The sequence below is a fragment of the Anastrepha ludens genome, chromosome 5, assembly GCF_028408465.1.
Source record: "Anastrepha ludens isolate Willacy chromosome 5, idAnaLude1.1, whole genome shotgun sequence".
NCBI lineage: Eukaryota > Metazoa > Arthropoda > Insecta > Diptera > Tephritidae > Anastrepha > Anastrepha ludens.
Genome location: NC_071501.1, coordinates 117,141,980 through 117,165,869, shown reverse-complemented (window position 1 = coordinate 117,165,869; position 23,890 = coordinate 117,141,980). Strand labels below are relative to the sequence as shown.

General features: G+C 35.6%; 1 protein-coding gene and 1 non-coding gene across 3 annotated transcripts in view; one reads left to right on the top strand and one right to left on the bottom strand.

The window, feature by feature from the left end:
* The window catches only part of LOC128865153 (protein spaetzle 3), a 125,834-nt gene that overhangs the window by 4,727 nt on the left and 97,217 nt on the right, over positions 1-23,890 (bottom strand). For both annotated transcript variants that reach the window (XM_054105210.1, XM_054105211.1), the window contains exons 4-6: positions 16,231-16,355; positions 261-581; positions 61-186 (exon numbers count right to left, since the gene is read on the bottom strand). In XM_054105210.1, the coding sequence (XP_053961185.1) occupies positions 61-186; positions 261-581; positions 16,231-16,355 (572 nt within the window). The remainder of the gene's footprint in view (positions 1-60; positions 187-260; positions 582-16,230; positions 16,356-23,890) is intronic.
* Positions 21,705-21,775, top strand: Trnag-gcc (transfer RNA glycine (anticodon GCC)). The gene has a single exon. It is a non-coding gene; the product is annotated as a tRNA-Gly (tRNA).

Here is a 23,890-nt window from a genome sequence, read left to right as displayed (position 1 = left end):
AAAAATTATCAGAAATAATTTATTTAACTCAAAAACTCGCAAAATTCCACTGAGACTCACGAGCAAATCTCCTGATGTATGGCTTGTTCAAAGTGCTGGGTATTCACAATGGCGCGTATTTTGCCCGCCGAATTGGAGGCCCAATAAGGTGTGACAATCTCCACTTTAGACTCACAGGCGTCCACTCTGTTCAAGTAGAAGCAGAATTTTATGTTTTAGCTAATTATTTTTAAATACATTTAATATTTAAAAATCCCTACCTTCCCGTATTTTGGCCCGCATTCGCAAATGAATTCACGCTTGGCTTGTTCGCATTCCGATTGGTTTGACGTTTGTTGCGCAGCTTGCCGAAGTAGCTTTCGCCGGCCTCCTCTGCGTGTGGTTCCGTGCTGCCACCATCGTCTGGCACAAACGCTGGAAAAGCTCCGGGTGGTATGAAAATATCGGGGTCATCAATGAATCGTCGTTTGCGCTTCTTCGTTTGTGATTGTGGTCCGCCGGGCTCGAGATTCATCTCGAAATCGCCATACATTCGACGCATTAGCGCTTTGTTGTCGTCGATGAAGCGTTCGATTTTGTCACTGCAAAGAGAAGTGGGTTGACATTTTAGTGCGGTTTGTAAAGCATGAAATAAGTGGTTAGACGGTTCAAATCTTAAAATAAAAAATAAGAAATATAAAGTTATTGCACAATCCAATGAAAATATTTGAAAGTACTCGTCTGAAAATATTCCTACGCCAAGTGAAAGCGGGTCCGCCGTGGCCGAATGGGTTGGTGCGTAACTACCATTCGGGAGTGCGTAGGTTCGAATCTCCGTACATGAACATCAAATAATAGAAAACGTTTTCTCTAATAGCGATTTAACCTCGGCAGGTAATGGCAGACCTTCGAGTGTATTTCTGCCCTTTTATATGGCATAAAACCCCATCTGCGGCTCGGAGTCGACTTAAATGCGTAGGCCCCTCCATTTATGAAAAAAACATCAATTCTGACACCACAAATAGGAGGAGAAGCTGGGCCAAAGAATTTGAGTTGTCATAAAATTGCCTCTCAGGTAAATCTTGAAAAGTCATCGCATCCGTTTAAAGTCGCTGTATGGGGCGCATTACAGCCTGGTGGTATCACAGACCCGAAAAGGAATATGGAGAGTTCATTATAGTCAAATGTGTATATTTTGAGAATTTTAAAATCTTTTTTATTTTCTTCTTTAACTCTTCTCTGCTGGCATAAACTAGCAAAAGCATATTGTTTTTCAACTGTCTACTGTTTTTACACAGACTTTTCTAAAGCACTTGATAGAGTTTCTTCAACAATTCTATTACGCAAATTAGTCTCGCTTTTTTCATTCTTTTTTTTTCAATGGTTGAAATTTTACTTAACCGATAGACGATGTGTGCATAATAATTGAAGGTGAATGTTCCCAGCCTTTCACTGCATCTTCAAAGCAGTATTTTTAGGGTCTCTACTCTTCTTCTGTTTTTCGTTTGCCAATTTTCTTCTATTTACTGATGATTTGAAAATATTTTCTGAAATACTGAATATTTTAGAAATACTGAGAATGTTCCTCTATTGCAATCGGAAAACATTGCGCTCGTTAGTGCAGCAGCTCTGGCATATCTCTAAGTATCAAGAAATATTTTCATGTATCATGAAAGGAGAAATTGATGATTCAGCCCTATTACGAAGCATTCACAGATCTCTAAGCAACACTTAGCCATTTCAGCTTATGTTAAATTGCTTAACACATATTATGCACCTATTGCTCGCTCTCTAAGAGAATTAAATGAGATCACGAGCTTGTCTTTTGGATGTCATGAATGGATGAATTTTATAAATTTCTAAACTCTTTTTTTTATTTATTCAAATAACTATCTGTAGTAATTTAAGCTCATAATAGCTCTAAGTGGTCTGTAAAAATCATTAATATGTTTTAGACTTGAAATAAACGAAATGAAATGAGGTGAAACTCGGCCTAGAAATGCATACCTACAAACGTCTACGATTTGGCAATACGAGTGAGTTCAGTGGTCGTTCTTGGCTAATCGAGATCAGAGCTAGCATTTCCATAGAGTTCACGAAGAACGAGACTACTATGGAAATCAATGGTATGGCTGCATTCTTTTTTGGAGTGTTAAAAATTTTAAGAATATCAGTTCGGTTAGCGCTTCTTGAGAATCTCCATGAACTATAAACCATGAATGAATAGTAAGATTTTTACAAAATCGGGTGATAACTAAATTTACAAACACCGATGCATTCATACTCCAAAGATATAAAGAATTACTTGAAGGTTGAACTAGCGAAAAAAAAAACACAACAAAATCTTTTCCTTTACATCTCCATAAATATGCAAAAATACAGTTTCACCTGTCTAATGGGCATTGACAGCTTTGGTGGGCGTGCGTTCACACCTTTCGATTCGCTCATCTGTCAATTCATAATAAAACACGTACATACATACATACATATCTTTATAGACATCTACGCGCAGCTGCACTGATGTATACGTCAGCCAGCGTGGAATTTCATTGACTACATACGAACATACATACAGATGCATATACTCGGTTACTCATTCATTCATTAATTTTTTGGTTTTACAAAGCAAACTTTTTGCGTGGGTGCAAGTTGTAAATTTGCTCGTCCAATGTAGTAAATCAAAAAAAAAAAAACAAGTGACAACAAAAATTGTAAAAAATTCAAAAAGTAAATGTAATTTTTCCAACATTTTCGCCCACATAGAACATAAATATTTGCACATCATATTGAATTTAACAGTGTGCTTATGTGCATTTGTATATGAGCCTACAACTAAGAACTTCAAAAAAGTATTCTTTCGGAAATCGCAGGCCTCAAAGATATACTCGTACAAATGTACTTAGTATGAGATGTATGTACATGTGGACATTTTTTAATGCGTCTTTCAGTTACTTCCGAAAAACATTTGATGTTTGTTGGGTGGGTAGTTTGTTTGCTTATATTGGGAATATTGCAATGACAAATCGAATGTCACTTTTTGCGTCTAGTTACAGCTCTTCCTCTTCGTGATTGTTACAGTAACCACTCAAGCGCTGTTGGCTAAACTTATATTAACAAAGCGCGTCAGTCGTTTCTTCTTTCGTGTGCTAGTTGCTGGTGCTATTAGTTGCACCAATTGAAGACAAAATTCTTCCTACTTGATCTTTAAGATGCCGAAGAGGTATTTTTCTTTATTTTCCTCTTCTTCTTGCTCTGCTGCCATCACTAGAAGCTACATCGAATACTTTCAGCGTCTATTGTAGGTTTCCATTCATATGACTTAACCTCTGGGGATATTTACACTAAAGTTTGAGATGCTGGTAGACAGAAATTATAAATCCTAATCATCTACATGTTTGTATCTCGAACGATAGGCTGCACGAATAACTCATCTGCAGGCGTTATCGTCTCTGCTTGACACTTCGTAACTCTATCATTCGACTCCCTCTAGCATTCACTTCAAGCTATTGCTTCATTTGCCGACCTTTGATCAAGTGAGCACATCAAATATTCAATCTGCTGCAAAGCACAGCTACTACCGTCAGTAAGAGAAGTGACTCCCACCACACAGATAACCTACTTTACACCTACTCGTGCGCTACGTTCTATAAACAGCAAGAGAGAGAGGGGTAGAATCCGTTAAAGTGCTGGCGAGATTTGCAAAAACAACAAAAGGACCAATCAACCAGTTGCCATATATAAAATACATATATACAATATGGTACAGTTACTATTAAAGTACACAATTTTCGTTTCCGTTTAGAGTAGAATTTTGTGACAAATATTTTTGTGGTACATTTCAACCCACAATCTATAGTATTATTTTAAAACATGGCGCTTATTCTGACTAAACTACAACACGTACAAATATGAAATATATATCAAAAGAAAGGTTTTGATGAGCATATTTCCGGAAAATTATAAAAATTAAAATTGGTTAATTTGTTCATGAAATATTTGCGTGTAAAGTTATCAAAATTTTCATATTGATAACAGCGATGTCTATGCAAAGCGAGATGACACACAAATATACGCATATATAGGAGTACGTTTGCTTTGTTTAGCTCTCTTTCTATTGTTTTGACAATGAATGTTATATGCATAAGTTCTTACATATTACATATGAATAAAAATATACACTTTTCTAATCATCATAACTTTTAATATAATATATAAAAGTGTCACATATGCTGTTTACTTTGCGTGGGAAAAAAGCCCACCCGATTTTCGGGGGTTACATACTAGTATTCCTTTATTTGGGGTATTTTAGGAGCTTTCCCGCAAAATAAATGCGGAAGAAAGAGGGAAAAAGAGACAAAAAATACTCAACACTATTTATTATGTTCCTAACCTAACTTTTAGTATAAATATTTTTCTAGATTTAAGACTGAAGTTATATTTTCTATTTAAAATTTTTTTTTTTAATCTTAGAATGAAAATATAATATTTTTTTAATTTTTAAACTATTATTTTATACGTTAGAATACGTAAACTAATTTTGTTTTTTAGCATACTTAATATCTAATCACAAATATATTTTATAATTAACTTGCGTTTACAACAAATTCTCTGCTCGAAAGGTTAGGTTAGGTTGGTATGGTTGCCCAAGGAATGAGCACACTTGGACGAGGAAAAACGACGAGGTGTTGATTGAACTAAAAATATCACAAATATAAGAATATAATCTTTGAAAAATCAAAAATTCGACAACGTCCTTCTAACCAGATTTTCTCATAAATCGAAACTCTGCAGCTCGGAGGTGCTGCTCCTCTGAAATAAAAACAAGAGTGGCGAAATGGGCACCCACCGGTGGCAATAAGACTTCGTGTATTTTCGCCAAACTTTTTCATTTGTCCGACTTTTCAAGTCAGCCAATATCTTGACAGAATAAAATTCAATGCCAGTAACAGTGGAATCAACAGTTTGAGAGCATTTATGGAAGGGATGAAATATCTGCTTAGTTCTTTCTATTCCACGGCTGGATCATGAAATTTAATTTCATGAATTGTCATTATCAATCATTAATTTTCCACACAATTTCCTCTATCACACTTCTACATTTGTTCGATCCGATCCAAATACTGCCACAGCACTGGCCAGGCTAGGATTTCGCTCCATTTCGCTGACCAAAACCTCAATTTGGGTGGTTGTAGTTTCTTCAGTAGTATAAGCATAAATATTATTATTTGTTCTTAAAAAAAGCAAAAAAAAAAATATTATTATTATTATTATTAAATTTGTATAATAACAAGTTATACAAATATAAGGAGGCAACAGCACTAGCAGCATGGGCCATCGGCTGTCTGATAACGAAAAATGTAAATGTACTTTAAATAAGGTCTGTCGTTAAGTAATTATCATATTTAGATGCTTATAACTAAATAAAATAAACAAAGGTAAATGTAAGCTAAAATTTTAGATCCGCCTTAACAAGTCGTTGGCTTTTAGAAATTTGTAGACAGTCAGTATATTACTTGCAGAAGGCTCTTTAAGAAAATCCAGTGCGGGAGAAGATCCAAAGAATTGTTGTCTGGAGGTGTGTAGATTTCGACAAGATTGTAGAATGTGATCTAAGGTTGCGGTTTCGTCACAAAAGGGGCAATCGGCTGGCAGCGTACGTTGGAGAAGGTGTGCATGTGTGAGAATAGTGTGGCCCAGGCGTAGGCGTGATTACGATTTCAGAACTTTTAATGGAAGGTCGGAAGGGAGTGATATCTTTGATCTAGATGGATTTAAGAAAGCGTAGTGGTGTTGGTAGTTTTTCCAGTTATCTAACAGATAAATGCGCCGTTGTTTTGTAATCTCTAGAAGGATGTCACTTTTAGAGTAGCATTTATGAAGCATTGACGGTAGATTAGAAATGCTTCTTGCCGCGGCATCAGCGTTTTCATTGCCGGTAATCCCCGAATGTCCTGGAACCCACATTAGCTTAATTTTGTTTGAATAGCTTATGAGTATATTTCTTATTGTATTTATATGAGTTTGATCGTGTGTTGGACAACCGATGGCATTGATGCATGACTGACTGTCTGTGCATATAATTATAATTATTTTGCCTTTAATTTGTTTGGCATAAATGGAGGCTTCCAATAATGCCACTGTTTCTGCTGTAAAAGCAGAGCATATTGGGTGCAAAAAGTCATGTTTGATCGTGTCTCCTTTTTCCTTTGTGATGGCAAAAGATGTTGAGGGTTGGGTTTTTGATCCATCTGTAAATATAAACTTCCATCCCTGTTTGGAGTACTTTTCTTTTTCGGATGTAAACAGCTGTATGTTCTTTTGGTCGCTGCAGCGTGTTGATAGCAAATGGAGTACTACGTATCGTCCATGGAGGTTGCGTTTCAGTTGTGCGGTGGCGAATGGTACACGGCAGTTCAAGTCTTCTTTGCAAGTTCAGACATTTGCCTACAACCGACGTAATTTTAGGATGCCTTTTTCTTGAAGATGCATTTCTGAAATCTTTATTAAGATTAACATTGTAGGTGAAAAGTAGTTTTGGTAGAAGTTTATGAGTACTGTCTTCGATCCGATCTGGAATCTTTGGCAAACCTGTTTCCGCAAACAAGTTTCGCAGTGGTGTAGTTGGGAACGCTCTAATGCTCCTGCGCTGATATTTGGATTGAATTGAGCGTTTATCTGCATTTCCGTATATAGGAAGGCCGTAATCGATTTTTGATATAATGAGTACTTTGCATGCATGAACAAGTGAAGACGGATGTACAAAAGATTCCTTAGAAGATAGGTACTTAATTATATTTAACCGTGTCATAATACAATCTTTTATGTATTTACAATGTTTTTTAAACTTATATTTAGAGTCTATAATTAAACCTAGAATTTTTATTTCTTTTACTGGCATTATGGAATGGCCAAAAAATTGTGTAGGCAGCGCGGAGCAACTAGATTTTTTGCAAATGTGCAAAGTTTTAGATTTTTCGAAAGAAATTGATGTGCCTGAGGTTGAGGACCATGTCATAATGTCTCGGAGAATGCTTTCGAAAATACGCGAGACTGAAAGAAGATTAGCATTTTTCGTGAAAAGGATAACATCGTCGGCGTAGAGCTGACATTCTATACTGGGATAGTTCGCTGACAGCTTGGCAATTTCATCGAACGCTATTATAAAAAGAAGCGCGGAGAGTGGAGACCCTTGTGGCGTTCCATTCTCTAGATTTACAATGATTGAGGCAAAGCCATTTATTCTCACTCTGCATTTCTCTTAGTGAGAAAACTTTTAACAAAGTTTATAATTTTGGAACCAACCTTCAACTTAGTTAATTGTTTCAAAATGATATGCCCTCCAATTCGGTCGAAAGCCTTCTCCAATCTATTGCTAAAAGTGAAACAAAAAAAATATCTTATTAGTTCTCTTGGCAGAATCCGCCGACCTTTCGTCTGTCCTGAACGATTATCGTACTTTTACTTTTCTCGCGGGATAATTTTGTGGCACATTTTAATCATCTAACTCGTGAATAGATGGGTCTTTTTTTTTTGTTTTTTTTGCGGAAAAGTTCCAAAAATAGCCATAACATCGGAATATTGCAGTTTAAAATGTACCACAAAAATATTTCTCATAAAATTCTATCATAAGTCTCTTAATGCACCAAAGCTTAAAATTTAACTTAAATATTAGAAGTAAGTCAAAACGGCACTAGTATACGGTAATAGTAACTGTATACAGGTATGTTACTTATGGTATAAAAATTTTCTCCCATACACTAATGAAATTATCGTAACTAGTGAGGCAGTGAACGAGCACGAGGAGTCTTGATTACAAAGCCACTATAAGCAATAGTAACAAAGGTGGCTTTATGCTTAGAGGGAAATATTAAGATTCAAAGTAATATCAAAAATATGGGCAGAGTGGAGGGGAATCCTTTGCCCTATAGAAAGAACTGTTCCCCGCTATACAAAAATAACGCTCTTTAGGAGAGCGTGTAAGTAAATTATTTTTGTATTACCTGCTTATGCGGCTCTGGGAATTGTGCTCCGAACGATGCACAATGCAATATTACAATGTGCTTTGGACACTGTGATTTACTGATAATGGAAAACTGTAACTGTATAGGCTCATTGCTCAGTAAATCAAAATCTTCGGATACCCTGAAGCGACAGCTCGCTCGAGTGAGGCAAAAGCAGTTGCTCTCTGTTTCTTATATTCAGCTTAAATGGATTAGAAGGTTAAAGCGCCACTAAAGAAAAGTAATAAATTATTTATGTATATCTGTACAGAATGGGAAATTATTTACATATAACCTACAAAATATGTGAACAATAAATATGCATCTTGTTGACACGCGTATCATCGCGTTTGCCGCGGCGCTGGCGCACGATAAGGTCGTGGAACTTAACAGATGCGAAATATCCCCGGGAAAAAAGCAAAAGAAAGAATTAATAAGCAAAAAAATACGTTAATTTCTTACTGTCCTGTATTACAAACATTTTCTTTTTAATTTATTTGCTAATTTTTTGTGTCATTCATGAAATTTTCGAAACAAGTTCTGACAACACAAACAGGTGACGAACCGTTCGTGGAATTATTTTGTATTCGCTCGTAAAACAATAACGAACAAAATGAAAGAAAAAAGCTCAAAACGCAAAAGAAAGAAAAAATTAGTTAAATAACAAATTAAAATATATATAACCTGATTTAAATAGGCAAATTCTTTTGAGGCCGAGCGTAGTGCTTTAAAGCAATAATCGGCGCTGCAAAGCTAGGTAGCTGGGTTGCCAACGCAGTTTCTTTCGCGCTAAAAGCGCTGCTTTTTGTGAATTAAAACTTGGAAAAGGTCCATTTTTCAACTCAGTAGAATACATTTTTTTGCTCTGCTACAGGTCTCTTTAGCTCGAAAAGCATAGCTAGAAAAATGAAATAATAATCTTTCATCACTAAAGAGTAACCATGAGAAAAAAAATTAATTTCATCCACTGTAAAATTTTTGTTAAAAGGAAGTAAAAATGCGTTTGATCGAAATTCGTTTTACGATGTAGGGCAACTGGGATTTTATGCGCGGTTTCAACTGAAAATACCGTTGAAATGGGATCAGTTTTTTCAGCTTGAGTTTAAGAGATATAAGACTATTTCTGTGCAGTGATTGAACTGCCAACTACCAACCATCGAAAACTGTAATGCAAGCTAGTAGTTCAATCTGTCCTTTTACTGGGTTTCTGCAGATCAAACTACTAGTCAAAAAACATTACTAATTTTAATTTCTTGCTGAGCTTCGTGAAAGCATAAGAAAAAACGACCCAAATTGAAGAAGACCATTTTTCATAACAATTAGCGCGAGGCTTATAGCTAAGCATAGAATGTTCATTTTATATCCTATTCGCCTGTTCCTAGGGCATGCAACTTATATCCATTTTCTGAGTCGAAATCAGCATTAAAAATAAAAAGATTTGAGTACGTTGCGGCTGTGAAAGAATTCTGAAATTCTTGAAATGCATTCGCGTTCTGAAAGAGCTGACGTAACAAAATTCAAATTAGCTTAATTTGCAGTAATTTGAAGGAAAGATTCACTAGGAGCGTTCAAGGGATAGAGTAGAGATGTATTTTGCTAAATAAAAAAAATTTTTGGAGTAATGGAAATCTTTATATTGACCGTTACGTTCTTGATTGCTTTTGTTTTTTTGTGGCGGGTAAGGAGGGTTTACAATGCCCTCGCACTTACAGCGACCGTCGTCAACTGCGTCTAATGGTGTAGCCACTAAAACAATCCCTCCTCCTCTTCTGGTGAGACTCCCTTCCCGGAACTACCTTGCATTACTTCGGGAAGGCCTAGAACGGTGTCCATTAAATGGACCAATACTATTCCCCCACATCTGGGTCCACCATATTTGTAGCCAGCCAGCTTCATGCTATAGGCTCGTCTTCTAATGTCTCAGTGCCGTCATGCCAGTGGTATGTGTTCCTCAGGTTCCTCTTGCATGGGCGTATGGATGTTATACGCTATGGAGGTTTCTTTTGCATCTGCAGCAAAGAAGATATTGCGTCTTATGCCGTCATGAGCGCGTGAATCGACCGTCTGTTATTTGTCGTCAGTTCGTAGACAGTCCACCTCCTATCGAGCGCTGATTTGTTTTTCTTTGCGTTTTGCGCTGCCTCTCCGCTTGATTGCTTGCCTGTTTGTATGCTGCAGCTGTCTAATTCCCAAGTGTCAGATAGGATTGACATACGATGTCATTAATTTTGCGCCACTTTGTATTAAGTATACGATAATAAGTCAATATGTGTGACAACACTACAAAATATTTTACAGCGTCAGACTCACTTAATAACCACAAGTCGGTGTGGGTTCAGTTTAGGATAGATAAGGAGGGAGATATCTTCGACTCGCTCAAAGGCTGGGTGAAATCAATTTGGCTTGAACATTTTAGCTGTTGATCTGACTATCTTCATTTCAATAGAATATTCGTATATGTATGTACAATAGATAGCAATCCCTTGGCTTAGACATTTTTATTAAATTTGTCAAGGCCTCATTTTTCTTGCTCTTGAGTGCAATTCGGTTTACTTCTAGCGTCCTTTGCTGGCTACGAAATTTGATTACATTTCTAGTTATTAGATAGCTCCTAAATGCTTATTTTTTATATTTAATTTTTTTAATTTATTATTTTATTTTCTTATTTATGTATTTATTCTTGAGAATATTCACTCAAATGCCTGATTTAGTAGCAGAATTTCCTTTTCTGCTCTCATTTGCAAAAAAAAAAAATCTTAAATTTTTTCATATATGGCATGAAGATTGAACGAAAGTTTTCTATATAAGAAGTCGGAGAAATAAATTCAGGTTTCCGGTTTTAAAGTGGATGCATTAAAGCAAATCATTTAAATTATTAACAGCTTATAAATTCAGCAACTAATTGCCAATTTTACTTTTATGGGACATTTAATTCCGAATTCATTCTTCGCAAATAGCTTTGCAGCAATAAAAATGTGTTTGCCGTTAGTGAATTAAATTTTTAGATTATTTTTTGCATCGTATATATACACCTGTGTGCAAAATAATAGTAATGCGAAACATTGTTTTTTTTTTTCTTTGACAATAAATTGAAAAAAAGAACAATAATCTAACGTTACAATTTACTGTTGTTCCTAATGGGAACCTATCGCGACGAATTACCAAGTGTGAATTATTTCTTTTTTTTATATTTTTATAAAATTGTTGTGAATTCTAAAAAAAAATTTTTTTCAAATTTCAAAAAATTGTATCAAAACTTCAAAACTTTTTGGTCAGAGTTTGTAAGAAAATTCTAGACAGTTTTACTATAGTCCATTTATTATTAATATTAAATGCAAGTTTCAAGTAGCTTAAAATTTTCGTTGATATTTGACAATTAAAGTGAATAAAACTGCGTACTTTGAAGTTTTGTAACATCAGCTGTTCCATATTATCAGTCTTTACAAATCTTTAGTATCATAATTTGACGCCACATCATTATAAGGCTTAGAGTGTATCGAAAAGTTGAACTTCCTAGCAGTCCATGACCCGCTTCAACTCCTCGAGATCCCAAGAAAGGATCCTATGCATGAACGCAAACGAGGAATTGTTAAATTGGCTATAGAGAACGCGACAATCACAACAAAAGCATCCCAGCTTTTCATGCCGGTGGGAGAGTACACAATGAACGAAAAGTTTAGATTTGATTTACTGATGCCAGACAAAGTTCTCACTAAAGCCGTATAACCACAAAATATAATATTTAAATACCTTACTAGCTACTCAAACACCTTACTAGCTACTCAAACAACATTCTTATGGATTACTGCAGATCACGGAGTAATCTTCATAGACGCGAAATATGCTCATTTGTGTCTTATTATTTTTTCGACGCCTGCCCATGAGACAAACTCTTGTGAAGCGTTAATGCCACTCGTAAAATCGTGTTTTCTTCGAAACAGTTTTCCAACATTTCTAAGGTTTTCGCAAAATTTATAATTTTACTCATGACGACGTATCTTTCACAAATGTCAAGCAATGGCGTTAAAATTTTGGTAGGAATGTTAATCACAGATGTGATAGTCGAACGCCTAACAAAAACCAAACAGAAACTAAATCAGTTCACTAAGAGGCCTTTCTTCCGGGAACTTTTTGAAGTCCTTACTTCATATATTAACTTTCTACCTATATACCTGATCTCTATCCATAACACCGGTCATTTCAAGCTAAGTATTAATGCAGTAACTATGATCAGATTTTTTACACCATACTTTTTTGACCTACTAATGGGATAAATTGTCTTTGCCTTATGGAAAACCAAGTTTTATAAGAATTAATCGATCCAAGTACAGATCACAATCGGTCATCTCGACCTTTACTAGAGCCTTAGTACGGCGAATTTACTCAACGATCAAGATCTCTTCTGTGAGCGCATGAAGCGGTTTTTTTTTCTTTTTCGGGACAACTAGCATGTGCAGCACTCAGACATGAATTAAGTCCATTGTACTACACTTGGATTCTCTTTTAATTTTCTTTAAATCTACCCGATCTCCGAAGAAATCTGAGTAGATCTTGTGGTGCCAAGGAGTCAAGATGGTGGCTTTTTAACACATCAGTGCCAAAGACTTCAATCCTGATTCGAGCGAAGGCGGGGCAGATGCACAGAAAATGGTCCGCCGTCTTATCCTCCTCTTCACAAGCTGGGCAGAGTACACTGTCTGAGATGCCCAACCTTTCCATGTGCTTCGCCCACAGTCCGTCATCAGTCCAACCAGCCGTCTGCACTCCCCTCTGCATAATGACAGAAGGGTTTGCGAAAGTCGATCGGACATGACAGGTAACACCAGTTTAGTTCATCTGCAGCCTCTCTCAGCCTGCCAAGCTCGCTTGTGGGTGGTAGTTACCCGTGCTAACCGTGGCTGTGATGGTCGCAGAAGGGAGTGGCAAAACGGGCACTGGGCGCATGAAGCGTACTTATTACTAACTATGTTGGAGTGCTAAAAGAAAAATATCTATTTGTTTTCTCGGTCGAAATTGAGAGAATATAAGAAAAATCTGCGCTATTGAAATAATTATTTACAACTCTTGCATTCTTAAGGACGGAAGGCATGCTAACAGACTTTTGAATCCGATAACTAAATATCACCTCGAGGCCTTCGCTTATTGCAGCGATAATCGCATATTCTCTGATCAGCTAATCGGATATTCATTTGATTCTGAAGAGGTACGAGGATTTATTGGGACCGCAAAAAAAAAAGAAAAAACCGAGGGACAAAAACTTCTGCAGATACCAAAAGCTAAAAAAATATACAACTCTTGGTGTTGTCTTACGCTTGGTGCTGTCCTACAAGCGTTAAGCTCCCTCCGAACGATTTAATGATTAGCTTTTCCATGGTAAAAATGAATTCCCGTACTTGTCTTTAGCAACCGAGGAACGACGCCTTTTTTGTTCTATGTTCATTATGAGTATCTATCGGATGGTACGCACGTATAAAACCGACACACCCAAAACCGAGTAGCAAAGATCTATTCAAATTGACTAATGCGTAGTTTATAACGATGATATGATTTTTATTTAGACCACGATCGAAAAACTTTATTTTATCACTCTCTAGAAAAGACTGCAAAATATTAATTGGACCACTGACGGGACACCTCCTCATGCAGGCAAAATAGGATTAGTTTAGAGATATGCGTATGACGATATGAATGCTAGGGGTACCAGTGCTCTGCTCTTTGTAGCACTCGACGGATGTGCCTAGGATCAGCACTCTATTCATCCTTGAAGGATATTGTTGACAAAAGACTGAACGGCTTGTTAAAACTTGCGAAAACGTGCATTAAGAGTTTTATAAAATAATATTTTCGACTCCAGATACATAGCACTGGCAACACAATTGACCTTAGAGGTCTAAATGAGATCTTTTTACAGATCAGCCAGCACTACCAAACCTAGGATCGGAAAAATCTACTGTTCGAAAAAATGTTCAATAAAAATTAGGTCAAAGTTAGTAGTCCACGTTTTCTGATCACCGGCCAACGAGTTCTTTTTTTTTTAATTTGATGAATCAAATCCATTGTGAAGTACATTTTGGCTTTGAAAATTCATATCTCATTTAAGGGGCTCATTTTTGTCGATTTTTCAATAAAAATTAAATTGAAACAAATTAAAATATGTCAGACAGTCCAAGCAAACTCAAAATATTAGTATAAATCGTATTTAGTCCCCTCCATTTTGGCGTGTGTTCAAATCGTCCACGGCCATGGTGAAAAGGTTTTTAGAGGCTATTACGCTCTGAGCAAATTTGACAGAATCAGCCGATGGGCTGATGTCACTTGGGATGTGTTTACAAAAAACCTGAGATTGTGTTGGTGATATACGAAAGAAATCAAACAATGACACTTCGTTGCCGCCTGAATAACGACAGATTGGACGAGTGTGGGAATATATGTGAAGAATTCGGCTGCCGCATCTCCTAAGAGAGGTGGTAGCCGAAGTTAAAGAGCAAACCTTGTAAATCTATCACCACAGTCGTGGGCTATGCCTTTGATGCCAGTGGCGAACTTGTATTTGGCACGCGAAAACTGCCCACAATGAATAGCAAAATTTTAGCTTCTCACAAACGCATTGGACTAATAAAAATAATTTTAACACAAAATACAATAAATAAATAAAAACAAAAAAATTAATTATAGAGTTAGAAAAATGCCATTAATCAGTGCTTGTTTTTTTTTTTGCCAAATTTTGCGATAGAGCCAGTTGATTTTTTTTAAGATTTAATTGGCTTCACCTAAGTTTATTTTAAGCCTTCTTTTAGTTCATAATTTAGCATTTCTTATGTCTCTGCTGTTTTGCTTTCTGCAATTTAGTTCATTGAAATATTAGGTAAAAATAATTACACTAGTCTACAAGGAAAAGTATCCGAAATAATTTAAACTAATATCTGCTTCTCTGTCCATGCAAAATTCGGATTGATAACTAAAATTAATTTATTAGTTTGAGTTTTCGAGATATCCTAACCTAAAAGTGCAAAAAACCCCATTTTTACCCATATTTGAGGTTATGTAGCCTTGCAGATGTTTTCTTTCACCAAAATTAAAGGATGACATCCTTAAATACAATCCTTCTTTTTTCAAATGGCGTTTTGTTTGCTCAAATATCATTTTTTTTCGCAGAGATATCGCATTTTGAAATTTTCATGTTTCGAAATTTTCCTACACCTGAAAATCGATTAAGATAACATAGACATGATATAGTCGATTACTAATTTTCTTGGGTTTGAGGGCCTGAAATATATGGATTAATAGTATGTAAATTTGGAGTTTGTGGGTAAGCCTACTTGCGGCATGATAGGGGTGGTTACTAGGGGTTAGGGCTGTGTGTGACTCGGTACCCAAAGGTTAGATAGTGTAGGGATGTGGTGAGTCAGCACACTTATGGTGTGAGACAAAATTTTAAGAAAAATAAGACTCAATTCAAGAAAATTAGTAATCGAATATATCATGGCTATGTTATATTATCTTAATCGATTTTCAGGTGTAGGAAAATTTCGAAACATGAAAATTTCAAAATGCGATATCTCTGCGAAAAAAAATGATATTTGAGCAAACAAAACGCCATTTGAAAAAAGAAGGCTTGTATTTAAAGATGCCATCCTTTAATTTTGGTGAAAGAAAACATCTCCAAGGCTACATAACCTCAAATATGGGTAAAAATGGGCTTTTTTGCACTTTTAGGTTAGGAAATCTCGAAAACTCAAACTAATAGAGCAATTCTGAGGCCAGATTTGGATTCAGCGCATCATAAACCTTCGGAAATATATAGTCTGGTTTCTGGGTCTGAATGTTGGTTAAATTTTGTCGGCCTGTGTTATCAGATAAAGCGCGCTGAATTTTTGTATTCAAAACAAAAAAACTAATTGGTGCGTACACATCTGTTAGGGGTTTGGCAGAGCTCCTTCTCCTATTTTTTTTGTTTACTTATCATTCAAAATTGAATGAAGTCGGTCTCGAGAAAAAATCAAGCGAAAGAAGAAAAACCACAAAGCAGTTAAAATATCTGTGTCTCTGGAAAATTATATTCAAAAATCTGTCCCCTTGCTAATTCGCGATAATCAACGTAAATGAGCTGAAATGATTAGTGAGCCGCCGTAAGCAGTGATCAGCTATGAAGCACAAATTAATGGTAACAAAGTAAAATATAATATATATCTACATACATACATGCATACACTTAACGACATCCATACACTTTTTGACGTTTCTTACTCACATTGGATAGCTATTGCCCGCCGTCGGACAGAATAATTGATGATAGCGTTTGATGCATGGCACACCTTTGATTAAATCACCGCGCACGTCCAGACCCAAGGCAACAGACAATGCCGTCCACCAAATCTAAAAATTGAAAGTGAAAAAAAAATTAATGAAATAGTAGAGAAAAGAAAACAAAAATATACGACAATAAAAAATTGAATGAATTAACATAAAAGAATTTAGACAAAATATTCCAGAAGTCAACTTGCGGCTCTATCGAACTAATTAAAAGTAATTATGGATATTTTTCATAAAACGTTTATAGAAATGTACAACAAAAATACTTTATATTGGCACAATTACACTGTGCTTGGGGTAAAAATTATTTTTTTGTCGCAAAGACTTTGAAGGCGATTTTGTGTAACTGTGACCTTTTCAATTCAATGGTACCACTCGTTTTGTAAGATTGGCTTCAGTTTTTGAGATAACGAATTAACATCGTATAAATCAAATTTCTTTTAGGAAAAGAGTTCAAAAACAAAATGAACTGATTAATTTTGCTACACCTATATGTGTAAGAAAATGCAAGTTTTTTAAATCAATAATAACAGAAATTCAGATGCATGTTGTTTTTTCATAGATTAATAAAAAAAAATTATAATTCAAGCATCTTTTAAAACTTTAACTAATTACAATAGGTACAAAAAGGAAAACATTCAAGTGGTCAGCAAAATAGGTACGAAATAGAAAGAGATCCGATACAAAAATATCTTAGTTATTTTATTGAAAATGCCGATTAATTTATCAAAGTTTAACCAATAACGGCGGACCCAGTGCGCTATGATCGTCAATGACTTTTTGTATTCCATTTGGCATACAACTGATAATCCTACGGCAGGTTTCAATGCAAGTTGAGTACCCAAGTTCTTTGATTCTTGCAATAAACCCTAAAATCCAATATTTGAATCTTTTCTTCACGAATCGCTTTTCTAAATCTCCCAAAAGATTTTCAATGGGATTTCCGTCGGCTGACTGGCATAACCTATCCAATAAATTTGCAATAACATTAGTTTGTGTGTCATTTTTATCTTGCATAAAAAGCCAACAAAGTGGCATGTTTTTGTCAGCAGAGCATCACTTGTTGAGTATGTCCTTATAAACGAATTTGTTCATTTTGTTGGTTAGAAGGTGAATAGGTTCTGCTCCGTACCAAGAGAAGCATCCGTAAATCATTTTGTTGCCATATACTGTGAAATTTTCATGCGGAAATTCCCAATATTATAGCTTCTACAGCCCATTAACTAGAGCGGTCCACGCGCTTCTGTACCTTAAACTTTAATCTCATTTATCTCGAAACGACTTTTTTTCGGCCTGGTGCTGTCAAAAAAAAAAACAAAATTATTCAACCTAAGCGTTTGAAATTTTAATATGTTGTTCACAACATAAATGGCTATCGCCTGTACTAGAATCATATTAATATTTCAATTATTTCGTATTTTTTTTATTAAAAAACTGAAAAAACCCGATTCAAAACCGCGCCATTTTATCAATTTTCTTTTTTATTCTAGTAGCGGGACATATGTAGCTACAGTTATACTGATTAATAATTTTTTTGGTTTTTGTGTTTCAGATAAATAGAAGAGCTAAAATGGACAACACCGTGCAGGCCCAATTTTTCTGGAGGGTCAACTTCAACACCAATTTTAAAATTATTAAAATTAAAAAAAAAAACAATTAATTTTTGTATGTAAAAGAAGTTAAATAAAAAGTCTAAAAAATTTAAATATCGTTTTTTTTGTAGTTGGTTTTTATTTAAAAAATGAAAATATTCTAAATTTTCGGGCCTAGACCACCGGGACCCCTTAATTTTACTAGTTTCCACAGAGGAACTTTTCGACCTATTCTGTCTGGTAGGTTAATATTGTACAATTGACACCGTACAGTTATCGCTGATACTACGTTGTTGATTTCAGCTAAAATGCCTTTTGATGACTTAAAATAATCACTTTTGGCAAGAGTCACAATTAAATTGTCAGTAGTGCAAGATGACGTTGCTCAGCACCAGCAGCGCCGTCAGAATTTGGAAGGACAATTGTTGGCGTATGCCGATGATATTGACATCATCGGCCTTAACAACCGCGCTGTTAGTTCTGTCTTCTCCAAACTGGATAAAGAGGCAAAGCGAATGGGTCTGGTGGTGAACGAGGACAAAACGAAGTACCTCCTGTCTTCAAACAAACAGTCGGCGCACTCGCATATCAGCCCTCACGTCACTGTTGACGTCGTTTATTTAGGAACCAGCATTAACACCGATAACAATGTCAGCCTTGCAATCCAACGTAGAATATCTCTTGCCAAGAAGTGCTACTTTGGACTAAGTAGGCAAATGTGTAGTAAAGTCATCTCTCGACGATCAAAACTAACACTCTACAAGACTCTCATTATGCCCGTCCTAACGTATGGCACAAAAGTTTGGACGATGATAACTTTCGATGAAGCGACGCTTGGAGAGTTTGAGAGAAAGATTTTGCATACGATTTTTGAACCTTTGCACGTTGGCAATGGCGAATATCGCAAGCGATGGAACGATGAGCTGTATGAGCTTTACGACGACATAGACATAGCGCAGCGAATAAAGATCCAGCGTTGACTGGGTCATGCTTTGAAAGTATTCGATGCGGTAGCAGCTGGTGGTAGCAGAGGCAAAGGAAGGCCTCCTCTGCTTTGGAAAGATCAGGTGGAGAAGGACTTGGCTTCATTTGGTGTGCCCAATTGGCGCCGGTTAGCACGAGAGAGAAACGACTGGCGCGCTTTGTTAAATTCGGCCAAAATTGCGTAAGCGGTTATCGCGCCAATGAAGAAGGAGAAGAAGAGTGCAAGTCCTTTTTTTGTCTGTGGCCCACGGTTTTAAGTCAACTCCAAACAGCAAATATTTTTTATGAGGAGCTTTTTCATGGCAAAAATACGCTCGGAGGTTTGCCATTGCCTGCCGAGAGACGATCGCTATTAGAATAAACTTTGAACTTATAAAAAAAAATAGTAGGAATAAAAAAACAAGCGAAAAATAGCCAGAACTGGTCAAAGAGGGACTTGTCCTCAAATACTTTGAAAATAATAAATAAATTCTTAATTTACTTTATAATTTTTAATAATTTTCAATTATTGTTTCCTCTACACCAACACCGAAAATGGCAAATAAAGAAAATATTCCAACTTACATTAAAGAGAAAATCGGCGAAAAAAGAAAGCTCCGCAAAACATGGCAAACCACCAGACATCCAGCATATAAAACCAAATTTAATAAGGCGACGAATAAGCTAAAAGCACTACTTACAAAACATAAGGAGAGTAAACTTCGAAATTTTATGGCAAACCTGGGAACAGCAGCATCTACAAATTACTCCTTATGGAAAGCAGCTAAACACATCAATGGCGCTGTCATAGGTACATAAACCTCCCATCAAAACAGAAGCCGGCTCATGGGCAAAAACAAGCAAAGAAAAAGCCGATACCCTAGCCAAACACTTCTTAGACGCATTTACAAGTGAAATGGATAATCAAAACATTCACATTAAATCTGATAACATAATAAACGTTCCGCAAATCAAAACAAGAAAGACCATCGTGAGCGAAATTAAAAATCAAATAAGACAGCTAAACGATAAAAAAGCTCCAGGATATGATCTAATAAATGGAAAAATTTTAAAAGAGTTACCTGAAATAGCATTGCAATTCATAAGAAATATATTTAATTGAATGTTAGAGACTAAATACTTCTCACGACTATAGAAAATTGCTCAAATTACCGACATACCTAAACCAGGAAAAGATGCCACCAAAACTGCCTCATATCGACCCATCAGCTTATTGGCAATACTTTCAAAGGTGTTGGAAAAAATATTATTCAACCGATTAGAACCAATTTTGACAGCAAAAAAAGTGATACCTAGCCATCAATTCGGATTTAGACGGCAACCCTCAACAGTCCAACAAATCCACAGGGTTGCTAACAAAATACTTAACGATATGAATGACAAAAAATATTGTGTAGCTGCATACCTGGACATTGCAAAAGCCTTTGATAAAGTTTGGCATAAAGGACTTTTGCATAAGCTCAAACGAATCTTTCCACAAAACTACTTTGAAATTTTGAAGAGCTACATAACTGGTCGAAAATTGTATATAAGATATGAAGACGAATATTCCGATATTCTACCAATGACAGCTGGAGTACCGCAAGGCAGTGCATTAGGTCCTCTTTTATATCTAATATACACCGCAGATGTGCCAACTCCGACAACAGATAATGCAATGATAGCAACGTTTGCGGATGATACTGTATTAATGGCATCAAACAATGACGAAAAACTGGCGACCTCTACACTTCAAAAATTAATAAACAATACAGTAAATTGGTTCGACGAATGGGGTATAGAAGTTAATAAAGACAAAACTATACAAGTTATAGGTATATACAAACAAAAAGACATCAAAATATAATCTTAGCTTAAAAAACAACAAAATAAAAATCTGCCCAGTAGCAAAATATCTTGGAATAACTATTGACGAAAAACTAACATGGAAACACCATATCATTAACAAAAGAAATCAAATTAAGTTTGCTAATGGGACGAGCATCAAAACTGTCACTTTATAATAACAATTATTACTCCTATATGGAAATACGGAATAGAAATATGGGGAACGGCAAAAAACACAAATCTTCAGCTCATACAGCGAACACAATCCAAAATATTACGAAATATAATAAATGCTTGTTGGTTTATTTCAAATGAAGCCCTACATCGTGACTTAAACATAGACACTATCCAAGAAACAATCACAAAATGTAGCACTAAGCATATCCAGCGACTGTCAGTCCACCAAAACGAACAAATGCGTAAAATAGTACCGACAGAAAATATCAAACGAAGATTAAAGCGACTCACACCGACTGATCTAACTATAAGATTTACAGTGTAATTACAAAAAACAAAAAAAAAAGAAATAATAACTATAACAGATTCTTCTTACTTTGGTAAAAGAACATAATAGACCCTAAGTGTACACAAATTACATATTGTTAATATATAACAGACTGTAATAAATAAAGGGTTGATATAAAAAAAAAAAAAGAAATTGTCCTTTGAACATTTTATTTTTAAGACTAGAGTACTTTTCTTGCTCTTCTTCTTCTTTCTCTTGCTCTTTGCTTTTCTCTTATCTCACCCATGCCATTTAAATAACTTAGCGCTTCGTATTTATAACTGCACTTTGCACTACGTGGAGCAACTTGTGCAAAAATAACCTGATATGACTAAAGTATTTATATATAGGTATTTTACTTTGACTATTTTTTATTTTTGCTAACTGCAAATTCCTCTATGAGTGTTGGTGCTTATCACAAATCGCGTTTTAGCTCTGCTTACTCATACCTTCTGCTATGTTTGGCGTAGGTTATGTATACTCTTGGGATACATTCAAACACACGCATCGGTGGTTCAGTGGTAGAATGCTCGCCTGCCACGCGGGCGGCCCGGGTTCGATTCCCGGCCGATGCAATTGTTTTTTATTTGTACATACAAATGTGTAATGTTTTTAATTTATTTATTATATGTATTTAGATAATAAATACCTGGAGCATTGCACTACGAAATATGCGTGACATTTGTTTTTACTCATTACTTGTATCAATGGCAAAAAAAAAATCTGCGAACTATGTACACATTTATAAAGGCGGCACCAAATTGAAAGAATGAGAGAGAATATTCGAGAACTGCTTTGTTTTCAATTGTTTTTTACAGTTTCGTACGCGTAATTACAAAAACAAAAATTCAGCAAAATATTAAAAAACGAAAAATTACGCATAAAAATGAAAATTTGCAGCGACATTAATACAATCCTAATCATCCAATTTGGTTTATGAATAAGTCTTAAAACAAAAAAAGAAAAAAAAAATCGCTTATTAGCTTCAACAACAACAACAAATAAAAACTCTTTACTTTGACCTTTACCCGCTCCTTTCCTTATCAGTTTGTATATTGCAGCTGTGCAGTTCACAAGCGCCAAGTGATTGGCGTACGACACGATTTGCAAAAATTATAAATCTTCGGATGGGGTGATTAGTTTTGCCCCACATTGTATAAAGCCAAATTTACTTTGGAGATATTGCAGTTATTTTGAAATTATCTACATCAGTATATCCTCCTTTATTGCTTAATCTTCTGTGTAGACACATCCTGGCATAGTGCCTATCAGTGAACAGGAACAATTGGAGCAAAACTTCGTACATTCCCTTTGCACAGCTTCTTTCAACTACTTAATATCCTTGAATTGGTGTAAGTGACGAAAAACTTGAGCGAATAGCATAGAAATTCAACCCGTATTGGATTAAAATATGAACTAAAATTTGGCCAGTCCAGAGTTGGAATATCTCGGGATTCCTAGAATTATGTACAGTGTACTCTCTCCTAACGGAAACCTCTCTTAAGCGAACACCTCCCATTAGCGGACATTTTTTTCAGTTCAAACCCCAAATCCTTAAGAATTGGAAAAAACATGCTTTTCCATTGAGCGGACAAACCTCCCATAACACGTTAACACTTCCATAACCTACTATTCTAAATACTTGAGGGGCATACCAAAACTAAGGGTCAAGGGCAGCCAAACTAACTACACCCCGCGACAATATCGTAGCTCATGAATAGTTTGGCCAATTTTGACTGTTTTCTTTTTTTTTCTTGAAGATTTACTTTTTTGGTATAAACGTTTAGTTAATTTTCTAACAGAAACCACTTTGATCCAATTTTTAAACTTATTACAAAAAGTTTAAAAATTCCCCGAACTTTTCATCTAAATTTTTTTCATCTCAGTAATATTCACTTTTTTTACAGAGTTCTCATAAGGGAGCACCTCCCATAAGCAGAAAAATTTTTCGGCAAACTAGGTAAAAATACCGTATGCTTCAATGCATTGCTGTCTTATATTCTTCATCTTCTTCTTCTTACAATTTCTTCCCTCCAAAATTAAACAAATTAGCGTTTTTTTCATGGCGTTTTTTTCATGGTACATCCGGCACTTACACTAGCAATAGTAGAGCCCTCCCCAAAGATTCGCCGTTTGACCATTGCACAAAATCTCAAGTAAAAACACTCTTCTTCTTAGTATTTTTTTGACAGGCCCTAGGTGTGTGATGGTGTGAGTGCTTGATCTCTTTGCTTGAGGGATTGACGGGGTTGCTATGCCAAATTAGAATTTATGTGGGAACAGGAAAATATCGACAAAAAAAAAAATTAGAATGAAAATGAAAAACTATATCTTTACAATAAACAAATATTTGTATATTTTTAATATATTTCTTAGAGATAATAATAATTTTTATTGAAAAATATCTGATCGAATTTTCTATGAAATTTAATTATTTTTTATGCAACCATGTTACATAAAAGAGCGCTTTGGAATCAGGTGATCTCAGTTGCCACCAGCTGAGAGTGTTTTTACTTATGGGTCTTGACAGAACATTTAGATCGCCAATATTTGTCATTTACATCTGGGAAATTTAAATAAAATTTCTTCTTCTTCAAAAGTGCTAAATGCTTCCATTTTTCATCTCAGAATTTGCGTTTTTCAGTCAATCGAAGCCTAGCAAATTTGTGTCTTAGGCAACTTTTTTTCAG